This window comes from Lissotriton vulgaris, chromosome 7 (assembly GCF_964263255.1).
Source record: "Lissotriton vulgaris chromosome 7, aLisVul1.2, whole genome shotgun sequence".
NCBI classification, from domain to species: Eukaryota; Metazoa; Chordata; class Amphibia; order Caudata; family Salamandridae; genus Lissotriton; species Lissotriton vulgaris.
The window spans coordinates 223,933,820-223,955,932 of record NC_141695.1 but is presented as its reverse complement, the minus strand read 5'-3'; the positions used below and the strand labels follow the sequence as shown (position 1 = coordinate 223,955,932).

At 48.0% G+C, this 22,113-nt stretch overlaps 1 protein-coding gene across 1 annotated transcript in view; it reads right to left on the bottom strand.

The window, feature by feature from the left end:
• LOC147701260 (IgGFc-binding protein-like) overlaps positions 1-22,113 on the bottom strand; it is a 464,605-nt gene that overhangs the window by 230,691 nt on the left and 211,801 nt on the right. Inside the window, exons 7-9 of the mRNA XM_086929326.1 lie at positions 8,777-9,356; positions 7,094-7,293; positions 4,168-4,309 (exon numbers count right to left, since the gene is read on the bottom strand). Coding sequence (XP_086785452.1) covers positions 4,168-4,309; positions 7,094-7,293; positions 8,777-9,356 — 922 coding nt within the window. The remainder of the gene's footprint in view (positions 1-4,167; positions 4,310-7,093; positions 7,294-8,776; positions 9,357-22,113) is intronic.

Below are 22,113 nucleotides of genomic sequence, written 5' to 3'. Positions count from 1 at the left end.
CTGTAATGGTGCCTTGACAAAGTTAGGTCCAGCTGTATAATCCTTGAATCCTATTTAATTTTCAGAAAAACACACATTCACTTGATGATCACTTATGTAATCAGTGATGTCATTTGAGATGTCATTTGTCATGTCATTTGAGATGTCATGAGTCATGTCATGAGTCATGTCACGGACCATGGCATGAGTGATGTAATATGTGAGGTTATCAGCAGTGTATTGCGGGCGCGGGAGTTACAGTTAGCTGAAATAACTATAACGGGGGAATTTAAATGATTTTGTATGAGTGAAATGTCCAACTAACTATAACGCCCCTGAAACCTGTGTTTTTTTCAGTGAATTTCTAAGGTTTTTAAATGCTAATTCCTAACTATATCGTGACTTTCTAAGGTTTTTTTAAATGCTGATTCCTAACTATAACGTACCTGAAACCTATGGTTTTTCAGTGAATTTCAGAGGTTTTTTAAATGCTAATTCCTAACTATAACGTGCCTGAAACCGATGTTTTTTTTCAGTGAATTTCTAAGGTTTTTTTAAATGCTAGTTTCTACTGTACAGAGTTACAACATGTGAAGAAAAAAGAAAAAACACACAGAAAGAAGCAAAAGAAATGCAGAAAGAAGCAACAGAAGTACTCAAAGACAAAGAAAAGTGCAGGAAGAAGGGAGACGTGCAGAAAGAACAAACAGAGGAGCAGAAAGAGGCCTTGTTGCAAAATCATCCTGTACCCTCAACTTTTTCAGATGGGTATTGGTGGTAAATGACTCTGACTAACCAGTCCTAGAGCCAGTGCTGTGCTAAAAGACACTTAGCCTACAGTTAAAACACCTACATACACTAGGGAACACTATGCGTTGTGGTACCCCTGTGATTAGCATGACCTCCTCTGTAAGCCCCTAGTATATAAAAGGGCAGGGGGATTACAATTACCTCTTAAAACAGAGGTACCTGTTGGGCTAGTTGGGCCCCAGGGTACTTCAGGATTGAAGAGGAATTAATTCACCAACTTAAAACGCGCCACAGGGCGTGTTTGCACACATATCTCCTCAGGCCCCACCCCCTCCCTTCACCACTGTGCAAACGTGCCCCGTGGCATGTTTTAAGTTGGAGGATTAAGTCCCCTTGAATCCTGAGGGTCCCTGGGGTGCAATTAGCCCACCAGCTACCTCCATTAAGCGCCACAGTGCAGCATTGCAGAGAGGTGTAAAAAGGGGCATGGCCTCAGAACACCTCTCCGCAACGCAGCTCCCTGGTGCATACTGGAGGTTCCTGGTGGGCTAGTTGGGCCCCTGGGACCCCCAGTCTTCAAGGAAAATTCAATCCCCATCTTCAAAAGCGCCACAGGCGTGTTTGCTGAGTGCAGGAATGAGGGGGCGTGGCCTCCGGCGAGATGCTGATCTATTTCTTTTTTTCAGAAGGGGGGCTGTGTGGCCCCCCTTCTTTTCCTAATAATCTTGGCCCTGGGGACCCCATCCCCCAGGGCCTGCCCCCAATTTATTTTTAATACAAAAATTGGGAAGGGGGCTGCGTGGCCTTCCTCCCAAGGACTTCTTTTGCCCCGGTGACCCCATCCCCCAGGGTCAGCCTTTTTTATTTTGTTTGTTTGAGGAGGGGGGGGCATGGGCCACAAAAAGCCCTGGGGACCTCATTCCCAGGGGCTGGCCCTCTCCGTTGGGGACCGTGGGGGTTCCCCGATCCCCCCACGGTCCCGCCCGTTCCCCGCGTCCAGCAGGAGCCAGCATTGCTTTTCCACATGGGGAGCTGTTAAGATGTAGTTCCCCATATGGAAAAGCAATCGGCTTTGCTATTTGGAAGAGAGACCCTGGGGGGTGGAGGTCCCCAGGGCTACAACAAGGCTCCAGGAGGGGGCCGTATGGCCGTCCTCCCACAAGTGGTGGTCCCCGGGGCTGGGGGGTCCATCACGCACCCCCCCTATTTTTAATTTTAGAGCCCGGGGAGGCCCCCCACCCAATTCCTTCATTGCCCCCTGGGGGCTAATTACCAATGAAGCACGGGAGCCTACACATTTTATTTTTTATCGGCAGGATCCGCGCACCCTGCACAGATCTTGCCGTTTTTCACAAAACCACTTTTTTGGGGGGCCTTGGATGTCCTTGTGGGACCCCCTGAGCTGGCCTAGGGGATCAGGGTGTTTCTACCCTGCCCCCTTTTTGCGTTTTGCACATTTTATTCCTAGGTTTCTTGTGCCTCGATTCTACTGAGGCACAAGATGGCCGCAAACACTTCCTGATTTGGAGTGTTGACAGCCAATTAGCATACAGCTTGTGCTCGACAGGGTTCGCTGATCCTCCGCGCCCATAGATATATATATGGTTTTAAATTTGATTTTCTCAGCAACTACTAAACGTATGTACACCATTTAACCAAAAGGCCCGACTCTGAACCAAGGGCTACCTTTTTGCCAAATTTGGTGTAATTCCGTTCAGCAGTTCAGGCTGTAGCTGCGACTAAAGGTTCCTATGGAAAATTGCAGGGGGAAAACATGTTTTGGGACCCCCTTTTTTCTCAGCCCCCGCTTGACAAATCAACCAGAGACTTTCAGGATAGAAGCGGAACAGAGTTGGCCAAAAGTTTCAGAAATTACGCGAAGATTCGTCAACCGGCGCCAAAGTTATTGAGAATAGAATGTTGCAGATTTCCTATGGAAAATAGGTCCTAACTATAACTACCTACTGGCGACCGCCAGTAGGTAATATATATGTATATATATCTAAATGGTGAAAATAACTGAACTACCTCCACTGATTACTATTAGAGGATGTTTGCAGTGCCAGTGGGTGTCCATGTGTGGTACTGGACTTTTACTACTGTTGTGGGTCCCTTTTGGTTGTAGTAATTTTAGAAATGCAGTTTATGAATAACTTTGGGCTTACTGTTTTGTGGGTGGACGCACATCCCTTCAGAATCACCTCCATAAACCTTTCTTCAGTCCCTAAATCCTACTGATTCTGTAGTAAGTACATTCCCCCCGGTCCATCCCACATTTATTACTAAACAATAAACTCCCATGTGGGAGGATCTCCTTAAAGAAAAGATAGGATTGACGCAGCTGAAGATTTATACTCATAGGGTTCTGGATAGCATTTTTTTTTACTCTAATGGTTCTTCTGTAGTACTACTAAACATATTACAAAATGCAGTTTGTGAACACATCCTGTTTTGACCTTGAATTTCAAAAACAGAGCATTTTGCTTTATTTAATTGCATGAGTTTGCTGGAATCACTGGTATATTTGTTATCCTTATGTTCTCCGACCTGTAGCATTGTCTGAATTTTTAATGTTTCAGGTGGATTGGTAAAATTATAATCGTGCTTAGGTCATTATAACTATTCAAATAAAGGTCCTAATGGCAAATTACCATTTATTATCTCCTCCCTCAAAATAATTTTGCATTGTAGAAGAGGGTGTAGATGGATTGGTATATTAAGATGCCTTCTGTGCCCTGCCTGCCTCTTTAGGACTATGTGAACTCCAGGATGCAGGTTGTATTCGTGGTATGGCCAGCTCAGGATGTCAGTCTTCTAACGCATGAGTTTGAGCACTATTACACTGTGTAACAGTAATACCTGTTACTAACAGTTCAAGGAAACTGCGAAACTGTGTATAATGTATATGTATAGACCAGTGTTGAATTTGCAAAAAAAATACGTGCCAATGCTCCTGTCAAGACGCCAGAGCAGCTTATACCACTCATTGCCCCTGCCATGCTGCCAATGACAGTAACAGCACAACTACTAACCATCACAAGCCTACAAGAGTTACAATGGAGACTATTTCAGGTCATCAAAGCTATAAGAATGGCTTGGGTAGCAGGTAATTGTTATTTATTATGTCTATTGAATTGATAAATATCTGTTGTTGTGGTCTAATTTCTAAATTAGACAGGCAGTGCCACCTTGTGGCAGAGTGTCACAAGCGCTGGTGTTGACAATTAAGTGTTTGTGGCAGAGTGTCACAAGCGCTGGTGTTGACAATTAAGTGTTGGTGCCAAGCACCAGAAACCACAGGTTCAAATTAAGCACTGGTATAGACATATCTTAACTTTTGAAGGACCTTCAAAGAAAGAGACAGATATAATAATGCACTCTCATTAGAGCGCTTAAGCAGCAAGCAAATCTTTGAACAATATCGAAGTGTGGCTCTACCTATAGTTACACAGTTGCGGATTCCGTCACTGACGTCACATCGCTCCGTAGCCGAGCAGTTGTGGGTCACGCAAACCACTCCAGTGGAGGCGGAGCAAGTGCACAGCTGCAGGCAATCTTCCAGCAGGATCTGCTCATTTACCTGTGTACGAAGGAGGAGAACACTGAGACACAACCATTGAGAGGAGAGAAGAGCACCGAACCACATGGTATGTTAAGCACACTCAACTAGTACAAGAAAAAAGTGGCCTAACTCTCGAAAGAGCTCAGAAAAAATAGCTCCTCCTCTCACTTTTTGCTACTTCCAAAGGAGCAAAGATTCTCTAGTGCTACCTTTTACGTGTTTGTATGTCGTGTATAACAAGAACTTATTGTTAGTGTTGTGCTGTGTTGCACCCATACCTACTGCATGAGGGTGAGAATACAGAAGGGTGTCCCCCTCATGCATACAATGAGGCCCATGTAGTAAGCAACGCTTAATACAAGGAAATGAAATATCCATACATACTATATGGTCCTTTTTTCAGTGGGGGATGCTGACCAGAGTTCAGTGTAGTGTCTCAAATATAACACAATGGTAAAATAATGAAGGCATATCCTCTTACATACCATGAGATTTCAGGACTCCTCAAGGAGTTATATCTCAGCCCTGCACAAATTAAGAAGCAGTTGTCCTGGCGATTGTCAGTAGTGAAAAGTGGCGGGTGTTCACATATAAGGCATTGGTACTAAATGTGAACACTATCACTTGGTTGCAATTGTCGTTGTAGCATGACTTTTGAGTGATCATGACATATGTTACATGCAAGGCAGGCCTGATTGCATGTAAACATGATTGACTCTAATATTAAGAGTATGTGAAGAGGTGTAGAGCCTAGGAAAGAAGACTTAACTGTTTGAATGGTAATAGTAACAAATTGAAGTTCATTGCCATGTTTTCTGTTTGAGAACTGGTGCCCAGATTTACTAACATTTGACACAACACAACAACAACTTGCTGTACTGCAGTGTGCTGTGTCAAATGGAGAGAGAAGAAATTCACCAGATTTACTTAGATATTGTGCATTACTCCTCTCTTTTTGTGCTGGCGCACATAGTGCTGCCTAGTGTCAACACAGGCGCCTTTGTGCATTGGGGCAAGGGTGCCTACTTTACAGGAAGGATTATCAATGATCAAGGGCATAGTTTTCTTCTTTTTATGTGTGGTGGGGAAAGCACAGATAGAAAGAGGAAATAACGAGGAGAAATACATCAATTTCTCCTCTTTATGCCTCTGTCGGGACGGCTTAGCATTTTGACGCATTCCAATTGTTTGCTACACTTAGTAAATCTCAGAATGCTCCAAAGTCCATGGGTGGATGTGTGGGAACACCCATAGATTGCTTTCCTAATGCAGAGTAACTCAAGACAGCGTTCTGCACTGCCTTGTATCTCTCTGGATTTCCTGAGCCACACAGACCTATGCAAGGTGGCCTTGCATGGCTTAGTAAATAACACTTAATTCTTTGCATTTCCTTACGTCACATTGTGTGGTGCAATGGCAATGCAAGGGCTTAGTAAAACTGGTCCTCAATGTTTTCTGACACAGTTCAAATCAACAGGTCAGAGGAGGTACACTTTCTACTTTTTTGGAGCACGCATTATAATCACACCTGTAAGGGAAGATGACCTTCCTTGGAAAGAAGAAGGGGAAAGTAGCATTAGCCTCCGTAGTGTCTGTACATGTTTGCAAAGTGGCATTGTTTGCATAATTTTGCAGCAGAGCAAGAGATGAGCACCAGGGACAACATCCTCAATTCATAAGACACCATTACCAATAAAGACATGCATGGCACCGCTGTAAGGGGGGTGTAGATGCATTTGGAGGATAGATAGTTTAGGGATGCATTCCAATTGCTGACCTGGTGACAACATAAGTTATTTAAGCTGTGCCGAAAAACTATAGAAGGCTTAGCATAGCATGGCGTAGAGAACTAATATAGTGCTAGATGTTCAAAGAATAGTTATAGTAATGACCAAATAGCATTTTTGCAAATCACTATTTGGTAATCGCTATCACTAATGTACACAGGAGTTATTTAGCCCCAATTTCTCAAATTTTCGTAGTAGGTCACAAATAGACCTACCTCATGAATATTAATGAGGTAGATTGCAAACTGTAATCCACTACGATTCGCTGCCATCACAGGGTTGGCGGCCTGGTGGTTTCAGCAGACCACCATGCCTGTGATGGATTTTAAATGAAGTAATTTTTTTTTTTTAATGCAGCCCGTTTTCCTTAAAGGAAAAAGGGCTGCGTTTAAAAGGAAAAAAATGAAACGTTTAAGTTTCATGTATTAAGAGCATGGTCCTTTGGACCACTTCTGCAACCAAAACATAGTTTTTCTACTATTGTCAAAGGGGCAGAGGTTCCTTTGGGAACCCTTTCCCATTTGCAAATGGGTTAAAACCAACCTCAAAATGGTGGTAAAGTGCGAATGTTTTTGCAAGTGCATTTCAGTTGCAAAACATTCAGACATACCAATATTAATAATGATTATATTATTGTAAAATATCAATTACTGTGTGTAGGGCATGGATCTACTTTATCATCATTTGCAGATATAATATTCTCTGGCAGGATGGTGTGACTCCTAACACTTCTTGTCTGACAGAGCGCACATTGCTGGTGGAGGAGTGAGACACTTGCCAGCTCTTCCTTTTCTCCAAAAAGGGAGGCATTTCCTTGTAGGGCTGAGAAGAACTACTATGTGTGACCCCAATAATACTGGACGATGTTCTTTGCATCTCAGCACATCTCTTGGTCATCATGAGTCGTTCTAGCAGCACTTGCTTTGGCAAAACATCAGCAGAAACAACAACAAAATCCCAGTTTTGGGTTTTAACACCTCTGTGTGGATTTGTGTGTTTCGAATGTTGGACATACTTTGAAGTAGATTCCATTGTAGAAGCAGCCACAGCTGTTCAAGTTGACGCATTGATCACCATCAGAGAAGAAGCCGTCATCGCACTGGCATCCCTCTGCGCATCCGGACGGACACCTAGACGAGTCTGAGAGTTGGGCACAGGATGAGGAGCAGAGATCCGTGCACAGAGAGTAGTGGCTGTTTGCTGGGCATTCCAGTGCTGTAGTATGTAAAGAAAGAAGACAACGTTATCATCCTAGTACATTTGTAAAGACCTATAGCTAACAATGTACATAGAGTTGGCTTTTGGTCTGCCCCTTTCAACCTTTAGCTTTCTTTCATCTGACTCTTTCAGCCACTGGTTTTAGTCAATCACATTGTGGCTCAACCCAGTGGAGTCTTTCTCTCTTACCTGATGCTACTGGTAGTTTGGATGTATCCTTCCAACTCCACTCTAGTGCTTGCTTGCATTGACCTGCCTAAGGGCTCTTTTCCATATTTCTTCCTCTGTTGTGCTAACACTGTGTGTGCTGAGACTTGACCTATTGGTTTTACAAATGCTTGTTTACATGGACTCTGAAATGTGACATCGCCACAGATTACACCTGGGTAGGGGCCACTACTTTCTTTATGATCACATACCTTTGTAGTAGAATGTATTCCACCTTTAAATGCATAACATCCTTATTTGGAAAGTTTATGTGTAGTTTTGTGCACTGTTCCATAGTGAGTCTGTGGTGTCTTGGCAGCACCCTTGCTGGCAGTCTATGGTTGCTGGAGGACACTATGTTACCTATAAATTATATTGGTCTATTATTACAGGTACACGTCTCCAGAGTTGATATTTTACTACCCTGCATGAAACGTATGTAATGTTTTAATGAGCTCCAAGGGGTGGATCAGAGGCAGGAACTCTCAACCGTATCTAACATGCCACACACTTCCTTCATCCTTCTAGCTCTCAGAGGCCACATCTATTCATTCAACATTCCAATTTTCTAACCTGTGTGTCATTATTCCAGCTATTCCTTCTACAGTCACTGATGGTGAGTGACATCTCTTAAGCTCCCATCTCAGTTTCTGAACCAACCTACACCGCCCTAACCCTTCTTGCTTCCCCTTCCAATGCCATTTCCATAGGGCATGTATCCGTCACCATTTTACAGTGTTCCACATGTCGGCTGAACCCACCAGAGATTGTCTTCACAACTTGGCAGTCTCCTCCTTTCCACTCGCTCCCCCCCCCCCCCCCCCCGCCATCCGTTACGTTTCCTGTGCTGCCCTGACTTCTCGATTCTAAAATCTTACCCTCTGTCTCCATAGTAACATCCATTAACTCCTCTATTTCTGCTCAACAACGAATCATTCCTACATTTGCTAATTGTACCCTACCTGCATCCCCGCCCTGAGATCTTCCTGCACGTGCCCTCCCCCATCTTGCAACGTCTTTTTAAACCCCACTTTTGAACAGTGTCCTTGATATGACCTTATGTTTGCATCTATAAGTGACATACCTGTGTACATATGTTTAAAAACTCATGCTTCTACCATGAGGAGCAATTATTTTTCATCTATCCAATTTCTTGACTTAGTTATTCAGTAGATCTGTTTGTGATCTCACTTTTTGTGACAGTGTTACAATTAAATGTGGGTGTACGGTTCAAGAATAACTCATTCATTCAGGTTAGCCCTCTGTTACTTACGGCAGAAGGTGTTAGACCTCCAGGGTTTGATTGTGACCCCCGCAGCCTGGCACGCCGACGCATAGCTCTGAACACTGAAGCATAAGATGCTGTTGTCTCCACCTCCCTGGCAGAGATCAAAGACACAATTGCTAAAGTAAACAGAGGGGCTGACCACTGGGTAGCAATCTGTGAAGGGACCACCAGTGGCCACCAAGATGCCGCAGAAGCTTGGCTGTTTGAAGAGTTCTTTACTATTTGGATCACAGACAGGGCAGTCATTGCCAGCGCCCCCACAGCCATTATCACAGGAGACGTCGGGCATTTGGACCTGCCATGCAGAGCCAAAGATCGTGGCATCAGGGGTCAGCGTGTTGCTGGGGAGCAGGAACTCATCCGCCTTATTACCGTTGTAGTTGCCACACAAGCCGCACATTTGCTTCCTGTAGTTCCCTGGGACCGTCACCTTGACATGGTAGATCAAGTCATAACTTACTACCAGGCCAAAATCTGCCTGCAGAATGATGTTGATACCTTGCTGAAAGACCTGGAGGAGTCCTCCAGACAGCCTCCATGGGAGGTGACGTGTCACTCCATTCACCTGCAAGACAAGAAAACACCCAGAATTGTAACTGCCATCTTTAGGATTGATGCTGAGATGTAATGCTACAACCTGAAATCACTATGTGAACCATGACCAAACTCTTAAGATAGGGGCCGGAAGGCACAGAACTGGTCTTGGGGACATCTGGTCATCCTATGTACAGTTTGACAAATCATAACATTTCTATTTTCCATGTTGATGCCTTTTTCTTTCTGATGCTTCCATGTGCATGATTGTTCCTCATTCACAACCTCCAACAGAGATCTCATCAATCACTTCTGGCAGAGCTGGCATTTAAGACATGACATTTGGTTTTCGCTGGGAGAGTGGCATACTGTATCTGGCATTCCTTGAGGGGTGTGGCACACATATTTGTCTGTGATCGACCTAGTGTTTCTATCAGGCATACAATATTCTAATTGACATTCATTGTTTGCTGCTTTTGAGAAACAATACTCCCAGGTAGTATTAAAAGTTATTGCATCATAACATATTATAAGTTCTCCCCTTGGAACTCGCTGTACAAACTATGTTTTTTTGTAATATTGTTACAAAAACTATTTTATTTTTTTTAAATAAATAATAATGCCTAATAAAACTTGATGGAAAATACAACTATAATACAGTCACACTGTGAATGTGGGTCAATACACACTCTCAGAAAACATTTAAGATATATACATATTTACATTACGGGGTAAGTGCACAAAAAGACTGAAAGTGGCCAAGGGTAGAGATTAGAGAATAATAAAGGTTACGCAGATTAACATCTGCTACCATCATTCCTCTCCCCTCCTGAGGCGGAAGCCGGGAGGTCTCCTTACTTTTCTTTTGCCTGTGAGATTTCACTCGTGTAATTTTAATATTGCATTTCATTGTGTGCCTTTGCAGCTCGTGCTCGCGCTTGTGTTAAAAGCGTGTAGGAGCACAGCGCTGCTTTTCATTTAATCTCCCAGCGCTTGTAAGCGCTTCGCTTCCCCCCCCTCCCTTGCCTGGGACTCTGAGACCGCCCTCGGCTGAGCATTGACGCCGAGGGCTGGGATCTCATTTTGGCCGCCATCTTGGGGGTAGGACTGCTCACCCTCGCGCTCTAGCAGCGCTACAAAAGGGAACCGGACTTCCTAGCCGGTGATTAACATCTGCTACCATCATTCCTCTCCCCTCCTGAGGCGGAAGCCGGGAGGTCTCCTTACTTTTCTTTTGCCTGTGAGATTTCACTCGTGTAATTTTAATATTGCATTTCATTGTGTGCCTTTGCAGCTCGTGCTCGCGCTTGTGTTAAAAGCGTGTAGGAGCACAGCGCTGCTTTTCATTTAATCTCCCAGCGCTTGTAAGCGCTTTGCTTCCCCCCCCTCCCTTGCCTGGGACTCTGAGACCGCCCTCGGCTGAGCATTGACGCCGAGGGCTGGGATCTCATTTTGGCCGCCATCTTGGGGGTAGGACTACTCACCCTCGCGCTCTAGCAGCGCTACAAAAAGCTCACCCTCTCCTCCGCGCAGCGGACGCGTTCAGCGGCCGCGCCGGATCTGCGCCGGAGTCGTGCCAGAGTCCTGCCCGCCTGCGCCCGTCAGCGTCCCGGAGGCGTTTGGCGTGGCAGGTACTTCTGGCCACTATGCTCTCTTACACCGCTCAGGAGCTTCTTTCGCTGCGCAATTGCAATGTGTCGTGTCTGTCAGTCTTTCCAGGCCGACATAGGGGTAAGCATAAGTGCCCTGTCTGTCGTTGGCACCCTGCCCGCTCCCTCCCTTCCCCTGATCCTGTTAAGGAGAGTGGCTTTAAACATCACTGCCTACTCCTTAACACGAGGTCGCTGCATCGCCACACTCAAGAGATCTTTGATCTCTTATCAACTACTAGTCCCACCTGTCTGATGCTCACGGAGACATGGACCAATGATTCCTCACATCCGGACATTGTGGCTGCCATTCCCACTGATTATACCATCTATCGGCAGGATAGGGACAAGGGCAGAGGTGGAGGAGTTGCTCTAGTTGTTAAGAACACCTTCCCGTGCACGGTTATGCATACTCACACCATCGAAGGGGCTGACTCTTTAGCTTTCACCATTTCTTTATCACCGCAACAAGCACTGAAGGGCCTGATTGTCTACAGAGCTCCTGGCCTTGTGGGCTCTTTTCTCGACGATCTTCAACAGGTCATGTCGGTCCTTGTTCTGAGATCGGAGCAATGCATACTCGTGGGAGATTTTAACTTCCATATGGACGATTATAATGACCAAAATGCCATCAAACTGTTGGAGATTGCCTCCACTCTTGGTCTCTCTCCGTATCTTTCTGGCCCGACCCACGATAAAGGCCATACACTCGATCAGGTCTTTTCCACCACACCTGTCACGAATGTAACACTTTCACCAATCGTCTGGTCTGACCACTTCCTGGCCCATTTTGAAATACCTTCCACCTTGGCCTCGCCTGCCAGTGCTACAAGACAGCAGGGCAGCAGCTACAGGGCACTTCATCGGGTGACCGCAGATATGCTCACACATGCTCTGATTGATCACCCTGTGGCCTGTACTGGTGACCTGGAGAAAGATCTGGAGAACCTGCAATCTTGGCTTCTTGCCAGATTAAATGAGTTCGCTCCCTTACAGTCACCCAGGTCCGCAGCCCGGCGGGTTTCTGCCCCCTGGTTCACGGAGGAACTAGCCAATGCCCGTAGGCAATGTAAAGTGATGGAGCGGGCCTGGAGAGTCCAGTATGAACTTGAGGCTAAACAACAGTATAAAACTACGCTAAAGTCATACCACGAACTTGTCCTTCAGAGCAAGAAACGTTATCTTGCCAAAAGGATTGATGATGCTGCTAACTCCTGTAAGGAGATTTTTTCCATCGTGCGCGAATTCACTAGCCCTCGGTCCATCTCTACCCAGGATGCTCCTGCAGAGACCTGGGCTAACACTATTGCCAATTTCTTTACTTCCAAAATCAGGCAAATCCAGGTTTCCTTTCCACTGAGAGCCCCAGAGGATGTGTCTGTAATGCCGATCGAGACAACGTCTCTGTCCCCTTCAGGCCCAGTTCTGCTTGACTTTCCTCCTCTCACGGTTGCTACATCTTTAGCCTTGATGAGGAACCTCAAGTCGGGCTCACCTCTAGACCCGTGCCCGGCAAAATTCCTGGCAAAAATGGCAGATGTCATTAACCCTATTGCCAACCCCATTCTTAATCTCTCCCTGAGCGAGGGCTTTTTGCCTCAGACTTGGAAGCAAGCTATGGTCATCCCTCTGATTAAGAAGCCCAATCTTGACCCAGAGGTGCCTTCCAACTACAGGCCAATCTCGCTCCTTCCAGCACTCACCAAGATCTTGGAGAAACACGTGCACAGCGCACTTTCCAACTTTCTGGAGTCTAATGATCTACTCCATGAATCCCAATCGGGATTCCGCTCCAACTTAAGCACCGAGACGGCGCTTCTGGAAGTCTCGGAGATCGTAAAAGAGGTGCTGGACATGGGAGGCAGGGTGTTGTTAGTAATGCTAGATCTGTCGGCGGCGTTCGACACCGTCCCCCATGGGGATCTCCTCACCAGGCTCCGTGACATCGGGCTAGGGGGGACGGTGCTCAACTGGTTTTCTTCCTTTCTGGCCAACCGCCGCCAGACGGTCTGGGTCCCACCCGGATCCGCCGAGATGCCGCCATTGGGAGTTGGAGTGCCTCAGGGCTCGATTTTGAGCCCCACTCTTTTTAACATCCTGATGACCCCTTTGGCGACATTAGCGGAGTCCTATGGGGCCCGGATCGTCTCCTATGCTGACGACACTCAGCTCCTCTTCACCTGTCGCAAGGGTGAAGAGTTTGATGGTGAAGGGATTCGCGAGTGCCTTGGGGCTGTTTTTAGCTGGTTTTCACAAAACAGTCTTAAATGCAACTCGGACAAGTCCGAAATACTATTCTTCGGATGTCCATCAGAACCAGACTGGCGAGGATGGTGGCCGGTTGACATGTTCCCTCCCACACAGTCTTCTATGTGGGCGAAAAACCTGGGAATTAAAATCGACAATGAGCTCTCGCTCAAATCCCAGGTCTCCACTCTCACGGGAACATGTTTTGGGTTACTTAGAATGTTGCGTAAGTTCTTTCCCCTTCTATCGGAGCAACATCGGAGGATCACTGTTCAGGCCCTTATAGGGTCCAGATTGGACTACGCCAATGTTTTATATCTTGGCTTGCCTGAATATCTCCTCCAGCGTCTGCAGATTACCCAGAACGCCGCTGCGCGGGCCATCTTTGGCCTTCATCGTCGCACCAGCGCCTCTAGCCTTCTTGCATCCCTCCACTGGCTTCCGGTGCGGAAGAGGATACTGTTTAAGGCCATGACTCTTGCCCATAAGGCCTTACATGGCAATGGTGCCAAATATCTTCAGAGAAGGCTGGACTTCTATCGACCTGCACGATCCCTCAGGTCAGAAGCCTTGGCTTTGGCGCGGGTACCACGTATTAAAAAGGCTCGGCTAGGCGGCCGATCTTTTAGTTTCCTCGCCCCCCAGCTATGGAACTCGCTACCGCTGTCCCTACGAAACACCTCAAACCTGCTTGTTTTCAGGAAAGACCTGAAGACCTGGTTGTTTGCTGGATAATTTCTTTCTTTTTAGGCCCCTTTCTGTTACTGTTATGTTTCTTGCTCTCCTCTGTGATTGGAGCTCAAAGCGCCGGGACACTCCCTTGGAGTAGCCGTTGCGCTATAAAAGTCCCATTTTAACATAACATAACATAACATAACATAACGCTTTAGTTTGAGTCAGTAAGTAATGAAGACAATTTAAGAGATGGGGCTGGTTCCAGTGCCGAGGAATGAGTAGGTGGAATGAACTGAGCCATACGGATGCACATTGAGGTTTGGGAGTCACAATATGGTTGAGGATTGTTAAGTGATGTTTACAGGGATCCAGGGGGGGACTTGTCTGTTGCTCATTTGTGGTAGGTGTTCATGGATAAAGCATTTATTAGCTTTAAATACAAATTCATAGATTGCATACTGCATAATTATTTACTGACAAATGGGTGCTGATGTAGAGAGGATGGGATGACTCAGGAGTTCAAATATAGTCCTAATGGTGATTTCCATAACCTTGTGCAAATGGCAGGCAAAGTATAAATGGATACTAAAAAGTAGACTATTGTCATAATCTAATTTGCTGAGGACAAATACTGAGAGTAGTGTTTTGGTCATGTAGAAAGAGATGTTCATGCACAATTTGCAAATGTTACATATTCGGCCGCCATGACTGTTTAGCTAGTTACGGAAGGTTTGGGACTCATCGTTGGATTGAAGTAAACACCAATGGGCCTCATTTATGATATGCCGCCGGTGCGTCACTTTTGTGACACACTCCAGCAATGCGTCACTTTTGCGCTTACAGATACGTCAGAAATACTGATGTATCTAACTCCTTGCGACATGATATGTCATACATTAAATATGACGCATTAGGAATGTCGCAAGGAGTGCGCACTGAGAAGTGACGCATCGCTGCTTTCATGCGGCGTTGCGTCATTTCTCATAAATGAGACCCCAATGTTTCTAGCAGTTGATTTGCGGTGAGAGTGTCAGTGAGAAATAGTACAAAGATAGATTTGCATGTGCTTATTTGGCCGGAAAATAAATGATCTCAGTCTTCGATAAATTGAGCATTAAGGGATTAATGGCCAGCGAGGAACATATGGCTGTTAGGTGATTGTACATGGGGCCAGGTAATGGAGGTGGAAAGTAGGAGATGCATTGTCTATTATTGGCATGGACATCAAAGAAAAACAAAGGATGACATGATGTCTCCTGGAGAGGTGGTGTAGAAAGTAAGAAGGAGAGGAGGGTTCCAACAAAAAGAGGGATCGTAGATAGTGATATATACCAGGAGGGTGAGAATACTCATTCAGAGGGACCAAAGAACCAGTTGTGTGCTTGGTGTGTGATAAGAGTAGGGTCAATAAATACATCAGAAAGGCCAAGGGTGTTAGTATGGATAAGGAATAGTTGTGTTGAGAAAATGTGATATAGTTTAAAATAAATAATATTAGCATTTAAAGCAAGAATACAAGCAAAAACGGGATATAAAGGTACTGCAAACAATAATATCATATGTGTTTGTGCGTCCTCCCAAGTGAAAGAGAAAAGCAAAGTTGGAGAATAGAAGAAAGGCGGCAGCATAGCCTTAGAGAGACGGATGAGAGAAGCAAAAAGAAAAAAGGGAGAAGAAAATAAAGAGAAAGAGAAGGGGAGAAAGCAGATCTAAAGAAAATATCATAGTTGGGCATCCCATATTACACATATGGTGAAATAAAGGAACAGTAGAGTCGAACAGCTAGTACAAGGAGCTGAAAACATGGGCATTTGTCACCCTTTGACGGGCCAAGTTGCATTAAATGAGGAAATAGTTAGAGCCAATGGCATGTCCGTGGCTGAAACGCGGTGACACATCTAGTGCAACATAGGTGCATAGATGTAGGTTCTGTTAATCCGGGTTAGGGATCTGACTGCACTGCAAATGAGTGTGCTGTGTTTATTTGTTTAGGAGCAGGGCCGTAAGGAAGTTTCCCAATGTCCTTGGGCTTTGATGGTGGGGGCATTTTCTCCCAGTAATAACCCAGCTGTTCTTGACAGTAGATCGCGTCGTGTAGCCAGGACTCAAGTTTGAGAGCTGGCTTTCACCCCCAGTGCATAGCTACTCAGCGTTTTGACAACAGAAGTAGCATTTCTGCCAATTAGCGGGATTCTGGCAGAAGGTCTTGCACGTAGTCCAAGAGGCATACTAATGGTATGTGTGGTACTGGGAGGCTCCGAGTCTGTTCAAGAGCATGAAGTATGGCCTGCCAGTATTTCCCAATTAGAGGACAGGTCCATGGCAAGTGTATTTCCACTGCTGCCTTGAAATTCATTTGTCACATAGCGCTCCATTGCCAAAATAGTTCCTTTACCCTTCGCAGTATTTGTTATTGTTACTGCCATTTTGTTTTGTTTGTTGGCCCGTCCAAGACCCTCCCTCCACCTCGCTCCCGCCTCCCAGCTGACCCTCCCACCCACAGAGACTAGGAGCTGCCGTACCACAGGGATCATCACTCAGCCCCACCCTCTTCAACGTCTACATGAGCCCACTCGCATCCATCGCGCGCCAACACAACCTTAACATCATCTCCTACGCCGACGACACCCAGTTAATCCTTTCCCTCACAAAAGACCCTAACACCGCCAAAACCAATCTTCACGAAGGCATGAAAGAAGTAGCCGAATGGATGAAACACAGCCGCCTAAAACTCAACTCAGACAAAACGGAGGTGCTCATCCTAGGATCTTCCCCCTCTGCCTGGGACGATTCTTGGTGGCCTTCGGCTCTGGGCACAGCACCCATACCCACAGACCACGCACGTAACCTTGGCTTCATCCTAGACTCCTCACTCTCGATGTTCAGACAAGTCAATGCAGTGTCATCCTCCTGCTTCAACGTACTTCGTATTCTCAAAAAAATCTTCAGCTGGATCCCCCCCGAGGCAAGAAAGAATGTCACCCACGCACTGGTCACTAGTCGACTGGACTATGGTAACACACTATACGCCGGAATCACAGCCAAATTACAGAAAAAACTCCAACGCATCCAAAATGCATCAGCGAGACTCATTTTGGACATCCCTCGCCAAGATCACATTACCGGACACCTAAAAGACCTCCACTGGCTTCCCGTCAACAAGAGAATTACGTTCTGTCTCCTCACCCACGCACACAAGGCCCTCTACAAACTAGGACCCGAATGCCTCAACACTCGACTGTCCTTCTACACACCCACCCGCCAACTAAGATCCCCCAATCAAGCCCTCGCCGCAGTCCCGCGCATCCAAAAATCCACCATGGGTGGTAGATCCTTCTCCTTCCTGGCGGCCAAGACCTGGAACTCACTCCCCACTCACCTCCTCCTTACACAAAACCACATCTCCTTCAGAAAAGAACTTAAAACCTGGCTATTCGACAAATAATGAACCCCCCCCCCCCCCCCCTCCCCAAGCGTCTTGAGACCCTCTGGGTGAGTAGTGCGCTATATAAATCCCTGAACTTGAACTTGAACTTATGAACCTGGCAGGTGGGGCCATACATATCTTACTGTGTGCATCTGGTGCCAACCTCATTTGTTTTAGTTGTGCTTGGGTGAGGTATACCTGGTGTAGGAATTTAAAATGAATGAGCTGCAAGCTGTAGATAGGGGAGAGGGCAGACATTTATGTCCCTCCCACTTGGCCATAAATGGCCACCGCGCGGCGCGGGTGAGTGTGACCTGTTCTCAGGACACCCCCGTGCCGCACGGCCACCAGCTGTGTGTGTGCCCCTCGCCTCGCTGCTGCCCGTAGCCTCGTTGTGCCTGCCCGACTGTTCCCTGTCCCTCCGCCGCACTTTGCGTGTATGTGATTTAATCTTCGTTTCCTAACTGTTGTTTTGCCTTTGATTGTTATCTGCTGTCCCCTGCACGTTATTGCATTGTTGCCTGTTATTTAGTCCCCCTGTGCCAGCCCCGCTCCCCGCTTCCCGCCGCCATCCAAGCGGACACGCCCCCTTTTCGTTTTGTGCCCTCCCCGCTCCCGCCTCCCAGCTGCTCCTCCCTCCCTCTTAGCCATAAATGGCGACCGCGCGTACGCGCAGCGGGTCCGCGCCTGGACCGCGCCCAGTGCCAGGACCCCTCGTCCCCAGCGATGCAAGTCGACCCGACAGACCTACCACGCCGCGGCCCTCAACGCACTCAATGCCTGCCGAAACCCCATCTGCTGCCGAGCCACCCCAAGACGCACTCATGGACCCTTCACCTGCACAACCTGCAAGTTCTCCTGCCTCCGAACCTGCACCACGCCCGCCAAGCCAAACTCCAGCAACGACCTCAAGTGCATCCTGCTCTACACCCGCTCCGTCCACAGACACGCCGTAGAACTCTGGAACCTCCTCAACACAACATCACCAGACATCGCCTTCCTCACTGAAACATGGATGAACGCCTACTCAGCCCCAGACATCGCCATCCCCATCCCGGATGGATACAAGATCATCAGGAGGGACCGCATCAACCAGACCGGAGGAGGCATCGCCATCATCCACAAGAACACCATCCGCATCACGACCGACGCCGACGACACCCTCGCCACCGCCGAACACCTCCACTTCCAGATTCACATCGACCCAAAGACGACCCTCAGAGGCACCCTCATCTACCGATCCCCGGGACCACACACGGAATTCAGCGAAGACATCACGGACTTCATCAGCCCACACGCCCTCCCCTCCGCCGACTACATCCTCCTAGGGGACCTCAACTTCCACCTGGAGATCAACAAGGACCGCAACACCGCCACTCTGCTGGACAACCTCGCCAACCTCGGCCTCAAGCAACTGGTCAACACCCCCACCCACTACGCCGGCCACACGCTTGATCCCGTCTTCTCATCCAGCAAGCATTTCAGCTTCAGCCACTCCACCAAACTCCACTGGACCGACCACAGCTGCGTCCACTTCAGAGTTCGAAAAACCACAACCCACCACCACCCGCAACAGGTTCCTCACAGGAGCTGGAGCAAGATCACCACCGACCAGCTCACCACCTTCCTCAGCCAGAACTCACCCGCCAGCACATCGGACGCCAACGTAGCAGCCCGCAACTTCACGCAGTGGCTGACCGCCTGCGCCGATGACCTCGCACCATTGAAGAACCCTCCCAGCAGACCCAGAAGCAACAAAGCCCCCTGGTTCACCGACGAACTCAAGGACTCCAAGAAGACCTGCCGCACCCTCGAGAAAGCCTGGCTCCACGACCGGACCACTGACAACATGACCGCCCTCAAACACACCACCCGCAAGCACCACCAGCTCATCCGCACCACCAAGAAGAAATCATTGAAGGAGCGACAGGACAACAACGCCCACGACAGCAAGGAACTCTTCAGCATCGTCAAGGAGTTCTCCAACCCTAGCACCGGCAACAACGACATCACCCCTTCACAAGATCTCTGCGACTCCCTCGTCTCGTTCTTCCACCGCAATATTGCCGACATCCACAACAGTTTCGGTGCACCATCCACGCACCCAACCACCGATCCAACAAACCCTACTGCCACCCTTCGCACCTGGACCACGGTGACCACCGAAGACACAGCCCGCACGATGAACACCATCCACTCCGGCTCTCCAACGGACCCCTGCCCCCACCACATCTTCAACAAGGCCGACTCCACCATCGCACCCCAACTCCGGGACATCATCAACACCTCCTTCAATACCGCCACCTTCCCGGAGAGCTGGAAGCATGCCGAGCTCAGCGCCCTACTGAAGAAACCAACAGCGGACCCCACTCACCTCAAAAACTTCCGACCCATCTCGCTCCTTCCTTTTCCCGCCAAAGTCATTGAGAAGATCATCAACAAACAGCTTGCCGCCTTCCTCGAGTCTAACGGATCCCTCGACCCCTCGCAGTCCGGCTTCAGAGCCAATCACAGCACCAAGACCGCCCTCATCGCAGCCACCGATGACATCCGAGCCCTGCTCGACAACGGGAAAACAGCGGCACTCATCCTCCTGGACCTCTCCGCAGCATTCGACACTGTCTGCCACCGCACCCTAGTCTAACGCCTCGACAACGCCGGCATCCAAGAGAAGGCACTGAAGTGGATCATCTTATTCCTCGCCGGAAGAACACAGAGAGTCCGCCTCCCCTCGTTTCGATCCGAGGCCACCGAAGTCATCTGTGGAGTCCCGCAAGGATCATCACTCTGCCCCACCCTCTTCAACATCTACATGAGACCTCTAGCCGACATCGCACGCTAACACAACCTCAACATCATCTCCTACGCCGACGACACCCAGCTGATCCTCTCCCTCACCAGAGACCCCAACTCCGCCAGAACCAGCCTACACGAAGGGATGAAAGACGTCGGCGAGTGGATGAAGAACAGCCGCCTGAAACTGAACTCAGACAAGATGGAAGTCCTCATCATGGGACCATCACCCTCCGCCTGGTACGACTCCTGGTGGCCCCCAGCCCTGGGCACCGCCCCCAAGCCAACCGACCATGCACGCAACCTGGGCTTCATCCTGGACTCCTCCCTCTTGATGACCAGACAAGTCAACGCCGTATCCTCATCATGCTTCCATACCCTTCGCAAGCTTCGCAAGATCTTACGATGGATCCCGACCGAAACCAGGAAGACGGTCACCCAGGCCCTCGTCACCAGCTGACTGGACTACGGAAACACCCTCTACGCAGGAACCACAACCAAGCTCCAGAAAAGACTTCAACGCATCCAGAACGCATCCGCCCATCTCATTCTGGACATCCCCGACGCAGCCACATCTCCGGCCACCTGAGGGACCTGCACTGGCTCCCCGTTGACAAAAGGATCATGTTCAGGCTCCTCACCCACGCACACAAGTCTCTCCACGACCTGGGCCCCAAGTACCTCAACGACCACCTGACCTTCTACACGCCCACCCGCCAGCTACGGTCCACCAGCCTCGCCCTCGCAACCGTACCACGCATCCGAAGAGCCACCGTCGGAGGCAGATCCTTCTCCTACCTGGCGGCCAAGACATGGAACTCCCTCCCCATCCACCTCCGGCTGACGCAGGACCACCTCGCCTTCAGGAGACAAGAATAGACCTGGCTGTTCGAGCAATACTGGACCCCTTCCCCCAAGCGCCTTGAGACCCCTCCGGGTGAGTAGCACGCTATACAAATGCTGTGATTGATTGATTGATTGATTGAACAGTATTTCCATTGTTCCTCTGTTATTGGGACACCAAGATCACTTTCCCAGATAGTGCATGCATTAAGTGTACGGATAGGAGCAGAGTCTTGTATAATATTGTAAAGTCTGGTGATTAGTTTATTGGGGGAGGGTGTGGTAAGCATATGCTCAAGAGCATGTAAATCCGGTGGTGGTTCAGAAGCAGTGGCGTGGAGTGTTCTGCATTCGGCTTGCAGTTGCCGATATAGTGTAGTGTCTAGCACAGTGATGCCGGAGTCGACAGTGGGGTCAAAAGGAGGAATAAAATGACCATCAAGGTATACATCTGCAAGTGCCTCTGAAGGGCTCATGTTCTGATGCAACTGGCTTAAGAGGCAGGGTATAATGTATTCCAAGCAAGTAGGATGGTTGGGGAATATAGAACAGTGAGTTTGGCATGGTAGCGCATGCCCTCCCACACCCAGCACAAGCACTCGACTGTGTCAACTATTTTTCGTGGAGGTTTATAGCGCTGGTAAAGTGCAGTGTTTAATGGCCAGGTGGAAACAGCATCTGCTTCCACTTCCATCTGGGCCTGAATATTTATTAGATAAAGCCAGTAATGTAAATAGTGAGCTTGGGCACATTCTGCGTAGAGGAGCAAGTCAGGTGTGCCTAGGCCCTCTTGATAGAAGAGCAGTGTAAGTATTTCCCAGGCTATGCAAGGTTGCTTGCCAGCCTAAGTGAGTGATATGAGATTGGAGAATAACCGCATGAAACAAGATGCTGCGAGGGGGATGGGCATGTTACTGAAAAGATAAAGGAATTTGGGTTGTGTTATCATCTTGACAATTGCCAAACGTCCTGTTAATAAAAGTGTGAGTCTGTTCCACAACCAAATTTTCTCTTCGAGCCAAGTCATGGCCCTCCCAAAGTTTACCCTATATAGTTCCTCAATGTCTCTACTCAGCCAGATTACTAGATAGCGTACTGGCTACCGCACACATTACAATCAAAATTCTGATGTCACTGGTGTAGTGGTATCTCTT